Below are 7,298 nucleotides of genomic sequence, written 5' to 3'. Positions count from 1 at the left end.
AACAGAAAACCATAAGAAGTCCCGTTTGCAGTTTGCCACAAGCCATGTGGGGGACACAGCAAACATGTGGAAGAAGCTGCTCTGGTCAGATGAGACCAAAATGCAAAACGCTGTGTGTGGCGGAAACTAACACTGCACATGACTCTGAACACACCATCCCCACTGTCAGATATGGTGGTGGCAGCATCATGCTCTGGGGGGGCTTCTCTTCAGCCGGGACAGGGAAGCTGGTCAGAGTTGATGGGAAGATGGATGGAGCCAAATACAGGGCAACCTTGGAAGAAAACCTCTTGGAGTCTGCAAAAGACTAGAGACTGGGGCGGAGGTTCACCTTCCAGCAGGACAACGACCCTAAACACAAAGCCAGGGCAGCAATGGAAAGGTTTAAAACAAAACATATCCATGTGTTAGAACGGCCCAGTCAAAGTCCAGATCTGAATCCAATCCAGAATCTGTGGCAAGATCTGAAAACTGCTGTTCACAAACGCTGCCCATCTAATCTGACTGAGCTGGAGCTGTTTTGCAAAGAAGAATGGGCAAAGATTTCAGTCTGTAGATGTGCAAAGCTGGTAGAGACAGACCCTAAAAGACTGGCAGCTGGAATTGACTCAGGGGGCTGAATAATTACGCACACCCCACTTTGCAGTTATTTACTTGTAAAAAATGTTTGGAATCATGTCTGATTTTCGTTCCACTTCTCACGTGTACACCACTTTGTGTTGGTCTTTCACCTGGAATTCCTTTTGTTTTTTGGTTTTTTTGGTTTTTTTGTGTCCCGTCTGGCACTGTAGCAATCAGAATTATTGTCTGAAGGCCAAGAAAAATGCCCAACAGATTTACTTTCCCAAGTGGGCCTTTTGCTATACTGGTCCACTTTATTGTCATAGTTTATTTGATCTTTATTAGTTATTTTTATTCTAAGTTATTGTAATCAGGCCAGACTGGAGTCGGGGACGGGAAAGAAAAACAAGAAGAAAAGCTCAGAAGAAAGTTAACAGAAGGAGAGGGAAAGAAAAAGGAGAAAAGAGAGAGAGAAAAGACAATGAAAAAAAAAGCTTTATTGCTTTTTTTTTTGCTTTTTCCCCCTCTCTTTTCCTGGATCATCTGTTGAGAAAAAAGAAAACAAGCAGAAGAAGACTAGAGCAATAGAATAAACAACATCATGGGAATATAACAGTAAATACTAAATGTTAAACATTATTGTGCAGCACGTAAGATCGACAGCGCACAGTGTGCTTTAAGGTAGGAGCCAAAAAGGGTGTAGTTTGTGTGTGTGAGCACCCGTGTGTACATGGGCGATCGTGGCTCAAGAGTTGGGAGTTTGCCTTGTAATCGGAAGGTTGCCGGTTCGAGCCCCGGCTTGGACAGTCTCGGTCGTTGTGTCCTTGGGCAAGAACCCGTTGCCTACTGGTGGTGGTCAGAGGGCCCGGTGGCGCCAGTGTCCGGCAGCCTCGCCTCTGTCAGTGCGCCCCAGGGTGGCTGTGGCTACAATGTAGCTTGCCATCACCAGTGTGTGAATGTGTGGATGACTGGATATGTAAAGCGCTTTGGGCTCCTTAGGGACTAGTAAAGCGCTATATAAATACAGGCCATTTACCTGTGAGCATGAATGTTTTTAAAAGGTTCCTACATGTAATGATCTGCTAGAGGGTGTGGGGAGCCACAGCCCTGTCCACCAGGTTTCACGTGGAATTCAAATAAAAGTTATTCATGTTTGTGGCTTTAATGTGACAAAATGTGGAAAAGTTCAAGGGGGCCGAATACTTTTGCAAGCCACTATATGTGACATGAAGGCTACAAGAAAGGTTGATGTCAAAGTGACGATATATCTGGTGCTCGATCTGTGGCTTTTCATCAGACTTGGAGACCACGGTGTTGTTGTTTTTTTGTAGCCAGTTCCTTGGTGGTTTTAATTTTCTTAAATGAGAGGCTCACATGACTCATCGAGTAATACCACTGACCAGCCAATCGGTGGCATGCAGTCTGACGATGTCCCATTTTATTACCTACTCAGATCGTGTGGAACCCTGGCCGAGCAGATACTACCACAGTACCTTTTACCAGGTACTAAAACCTAATGGAAAACCCCTAAAACTGTGGCAAACAATGCCGAGTCGATCTGAGTAGGCATTAATAGAGTAGACGATGGCACGGCCACATCCAGACATCCAGACACCTTCCTGACCGCTCTGGACTATGCAACTTTTTAGCTTTTTACTTGTTTATTACATTGTTATACATTCCAGGAACTTCTAGTTTTATAGTTTATGACAGCAGATCCCTTCTCAACATCGGTAACAAGTTTGCACATGTAATTTTGGGCACTTTTAAATCCCACCCATCCTGGCCGACCGAGATACTACGCAACGTGGCCAACAACAATGGACAGGACGTTCACCCGAGGCGCAGAACAAAGAAAACGCGCTGGCGTTCGGAACAGACTGAGACAGCAGGTGCACCGTGCACCACTGCTCAGTATCCTGCTGGCTAATGTACAATCGTTGGAGAACAAACTAGATGATCTGAGGGCAAGAGTCACCTTCCAACGTGACATGAGGGACTCTTCAACTATATTTGAAATAACTATTTTAGTAAGAAAATAGTAAAAGTTTTTACTATGGGTGATAATTTCCTTACGGATTATTGAAATATTCTGATTCCTATTTATCTCAGATCATCCAGTCCTTCTGCTTGACCATCTCCATTTTGCATAAAGTGTTAGTACCACTTTCTATTAATTGATTAATTGATTAAAACAAGCATCAGGAAGTCTGTAATGTACTGGAAACACATATTCAAAATGTTAATAATTATATTTAAATGTACAACACATATGAATACATTAGATTGGCGTAGGCGTGTAGAGCACCATCTTTCACATCATACTTTAGACGTGGATGGCAGCAAATAATATGGTAAATATATTTCAGGTAGGAAAAAAAAAGTGGTGCAATTTTTTAAAAAAGTCCAGTACACAAAAATAAGATGCTATCCATGTTCTCCTGCTTGTTCAATTCAGGGTTGTGGGGGGCGCAACACCATGACCCTGATCCACCTTCATCATTGATTGACCCCTGACCATCAAAAGATCAAGCCTCTCAGTTGAAAACTGGAATATTCAATTTTTGGGCAAATATCTATGTCTTATTTGAAACTATAACTAACCACATCAAGTTCTCTATCCATATTTACAATAATAATGGTCAGGTCACGACAATCTTACTTTTATGCAACCTTAGTTTTTAGAAGTACTCCAAGTATTTTTAGGTAAGCTAACTTTAGCTACTAACCTACTGTTAGAGACACTGTTAGTGGTGTAAGTTGTGGTATGTGGTATAAGTTGATTCCAAATGTATTGTTATAATCCATTGGTTTATGTAAGCATGGCTCTACAAGGCAAGCCAAAATGGAGGCAAACGGTGGCTAAAGTAGAAACCTGGCACCCTACTTCTTCTTTGTCTTTCTCCAGGGATAAAATTGAAAGTGCAGACTCCCAGTAGGCAGTGTTATGGAAATTTTAACAATAACCTGCAACATACCCAGTGAGCGTTTTGAAATGACTTAATAAACATATTGCAATATGGAGAGACCCACTCCAGCCAAACACTAAGGTGATCTCTGAATTGTGGCCACTGCCCTTACATCTTATACACACAGACACAGACACTCTTAAACAAAGAACATTCCACAGCAGATCATATATCCTTATCTCTTCATTCCAGCTCACCCTTGACCCTCTCCTAGTCTAAGAAAGATAAACTGTCACCAACTGTCACCTCCTTTACAACAGGATGTCTGGAGACCCTTAAGTCTTCAATGGGTTCACTGTGAGAAGGCAATAAACCTTGTGGCCCACCTGATAACATTTTACATGCATACAACTGGTGTCAAGAGTGATTATTCTACACTGAGTTGAGAAAGTATTACTACTATTACTAAAGTGATGCGTTTAATACATAAAATAAAGAGATTTCCAGTACAGCAGCAGTCTGCCACCTACTGGCAGCCAGTTCTTTGCACGCTGTTTTTATTTATGCTTATTACACAGAACCTACCACATGTGTTACTAGATAATAATCACACACTTTTTTTTAGTTTGCTTTAACAGCATTTTGCAGCTATATTTCCTGCTTATTACACAGAAACTACCAGAGGTAATTGAGTGGTAATAAGTTAGAAAGTACCACATTATTACGTTCTAGTTTCCTTGTTGTTACCGTACAATTACCACTTTATTACCAAGCTGTATGTCCACATTGTTACCCCCAGTTTTGGGGCTATTATTATCCTATTACATAAAGTTCATAAATAATAGTACTCAACCGTAACCGTTGTTGCTACCATGATATTACGTGGATATTACATGGTTATTACTTTGTTAATTGAATAGTAATAACATAGAAATTACCACATCATTACCCACTTGTTTCCCCCTTGTTACTCTACCATTACCCCTTTGTTACCAACTTTCAGGCCTGTTTTTTCACACCAAATGTAATGCAATGTTTGTACATGAATATCTCATAAACTACATTTTCAGTGGTATTTCTTACTGTCAAAATTAATCACAATCTGTCATTTAGATTTTGAAGTACTTAAAATATGAATATGTCCTATATTTGAACACATAAATAAAAAAAACAACTTAAAATTGTAAAAATCTATGACCCTTTAGCGAGCCTGATTCTGATGGAAGTTTCTTCCTATAAAAAAGGGATTTTTTTCCTTCCCTCTGTTGCCAAAGTGCTTGCTCAAAGGGAGTCATGTGATTGTTGGCATTTCTCTGTATTATTGTAGGGTTCACCTTAAGCCCACTGTTGTTTTGACTTGGCACTATATGAATAAAATGGAATTGAATTGAATTGACCTACTCTACCTTCCTACTATTTTGAGACCTACTGCCCTGGAAGAGTCTGATAATCCAGTGCAAACACATGCTGTTAGTGGGATTTAGCTGGTTCTATATTGCCCATAGGTGTGAATGTGAGTGCAAATGGTTGCCTGTCTCTCTGTGTTAGCTCTACAATCTTTCTAGGGTCTACTCTGCCTTTTGGTTTCCTACTTTCCTACTGCCTCTCCCAAAGCTTGTCCCGCATGCTGTTGTATTTCATATTTGTGATTTGTACATTGAAGCAAAACTTCAAATGGCAGAAATGACAGTGTTGTTTTAATTATTTTTTATCAATCCATTTACATTTATTTATTTAACGAGTGGGGCTGATGATTACAGTGTGTGAATGTGTGTGTGAATGAGTGAATGACTGAATGTAGTGTAAAGGGCTTTGGGGTCCTTAGAGACAAAGTAAAGCGCTATACAAATGCAGGCCCTTTACCAGGTCATTTACCAGTCCTGCAAGGTTACCTGGGGCCCTGGCTTTTATCAGAGGAAGTATGGTAGACATTTGGAGGGCTTTGAGGCAGTTAGTACTGAATAAATCCCCTCACCTATTTTCTCCATCTAAACTTTCAGTCATTGAACTACAGCACTGACATTTAACTAATATTCAAACACTGTTTTCTTTAGTCAAGATAATTTAATTCATTTGCACCGATTATTTTCTAAATTGAAAACATTCTAGCTACAGAGCACACTGCCCAATATATCTCGCGTGCCATGCCATGCCAGTTTTATTGACTTCACCTGTCAGTGGTCATGAGGTTGTGTCTTATTAGTGTACTTGGGAGTTTTTTGTTTAAAAAGAGCAATATGCACAATATGTGTAATATGTTTCCCCAGCTGGACAACCCAGATGAACAGGCAGCACAGATCAGAAGAGAGCTGGATGGACGACTTCAAATGGCAGACCAGATTGCTCGGGTAAGACATTTGGATGGTTGAGGAGATTAATAATAGGGTTAGGGTAATAATAATAGGTCAGGATTGACTCTTATTTTATATTTCAACATATGATATAAATACAGACATTTTTCCTCAGTTAAACTTTTACTTTTATATAACATTTATTAGAAATGAGCAGCACGGTGGTTTGGTGGTTAGCACCATTATGTCGTAGCTGGAAGGTTCAATTCAATTTTATTTATACAGCTCCACATCACAACAACAGTCATCCTAGGGCGCTTTATATTATAAGGTAGAACCCACATTAATAGATGGTAATAGTAATGGTTCAAATCTGCTAGCTGGCTGGGGCCTTTCTCTGTGGAGTTTATATGTTTCAGCGTCCTCTCACAGTCTGAAGTTATGAATGTTAGACTGACTGGCAAAATTGGCAGTAGGTGTGAGCAGAAATGGCTGTCTCCATTTCCATTTTAGTCCTGTAACAGACTGGCAACCTGTCTTGTACCCTTATTCCTGCCCTGTGATAGCTGGAATAGACTTTATCAAAATTTAACAAATTTGCTTTAAAGTTTTTCTTTGGATCAGATAGATAGATACTTTATTGAACACACAAGGGAGATTGTTGGATCATGTTCATTATTTAATTGGCTGCTTTCCCATTTTTGTCAGTATGGGGGGAAGTTCCCTCGGTTTGTCTCTAGAGAAATGGAGGCCATGTACATTGAGGAGCTGCGATCCTCTGTCAACCTTCTGATGGCAAACCTGGAAAGCATGCCAGTGTCCAAAGGAGGAGAGTTCAAGCTGCAGAAGCTAAAACGAGGCCACAACACCTCCATCATGGACATGGGCCAGGAGGATGAGAATGCGCTGTCCAAGTCTGATGTAGTGCTGTCCTTCACCCTGGAGGTAGGTGGAGAGACCTATGAAACCGTTAGTAGAATGATGTCTTGCTGTGTCATTTTACTGGTGCAAATACAGCAGAGTGCACATAATCGAGAACCAGTTGTTGTAGAGAACCGGTTCCCAGTAGTCTAATTCCTTTGAATTGTTAGTCTGCCTGCCTATCTATCCTGGTTATCGGTTATCGGCAATAAAATATGCGTTAGTAAATTCATTTACGAATTTTTCAATTATTTTACTTATTTAAATATTACTATTATTTAACAATTGAATTTAAAATGAAATCACTATTTATAAATCAATTTATATATTTTTATATCAATATTTCAAAACGAATTACTTCAAATGAAAAAATACAATTAAAAAGAGAAAAGAAGTCATTTAATTAAAAACAAATCAAAGATATATTTCTGACATTTAAAATGGCGATTCCATTTCTCATTTTCAAATCCATTTCCTCACTGTATTTCCCATTCCTGGTAGCTCACGGTTTAGCTATTATATTAGTAAATGGATTAGCTTAACTCTAATTAGCTGGATTAGAGCTGCAATGCTAAGAAGTGTGTGTGTGCTTGTATAAAGGCTATTCAGCCTTTTT

The 7,298-nt window shown here is 39.8% G+C and overlaps 1 protein-coding gene across 1 annotated transcript in view; it reads left to right on the top strand.

Moving 5' to 3' along the window:
• The window catches only part of LOC102205422 (calcium-dependent secretion activator 1-like), a gene marked incomplete at its 3' end in the record, with an annotated part of 126,202 nt that extends 119,496 nt beyond the window's left edge, over positions 1 to 6,706 (top strand). The window contains exons 4-5 of the mRNA XM_005754334.1: positions 5,738 to 5,818; positions 6,470 to 6,706. Coding sequence (XP_005754391.1) covers positions 5,738 to 5,818; positions 6,470 to 6,706 — 318 coding nt within the window. The remainder of the gene's footprint in view (positions 1 to 5,737; positions 5,819 to 6,469) is intronic.
• Between the last annotated feature and the right edge of the window lie 592 nt (positions 6,707 to 7,298).

The sequence above is a fragment of the Pundamilia nyererei genome, unplaced genomic scaffold, assembly GCF_000239375.1.
Source record: "Pundamilia nyererei isolate P.nyererei 1_Seehausen unplaced genomic scaffold, PunNye1.0 scaffold00545, whole genome shotgun sequence".
NCBI classification, from domain to species: Eukaryota; Metazoa; Chordata; class Actinopteri; order Cichliformes; family Cichlidae; genus Pundamilia; species Pundamilia nyererei.
The sequence above is the reverse complement of the archived record's forward strand: the minus strand, read 5'-3'. Positions and strand labels throughout refer to the sequence as shown.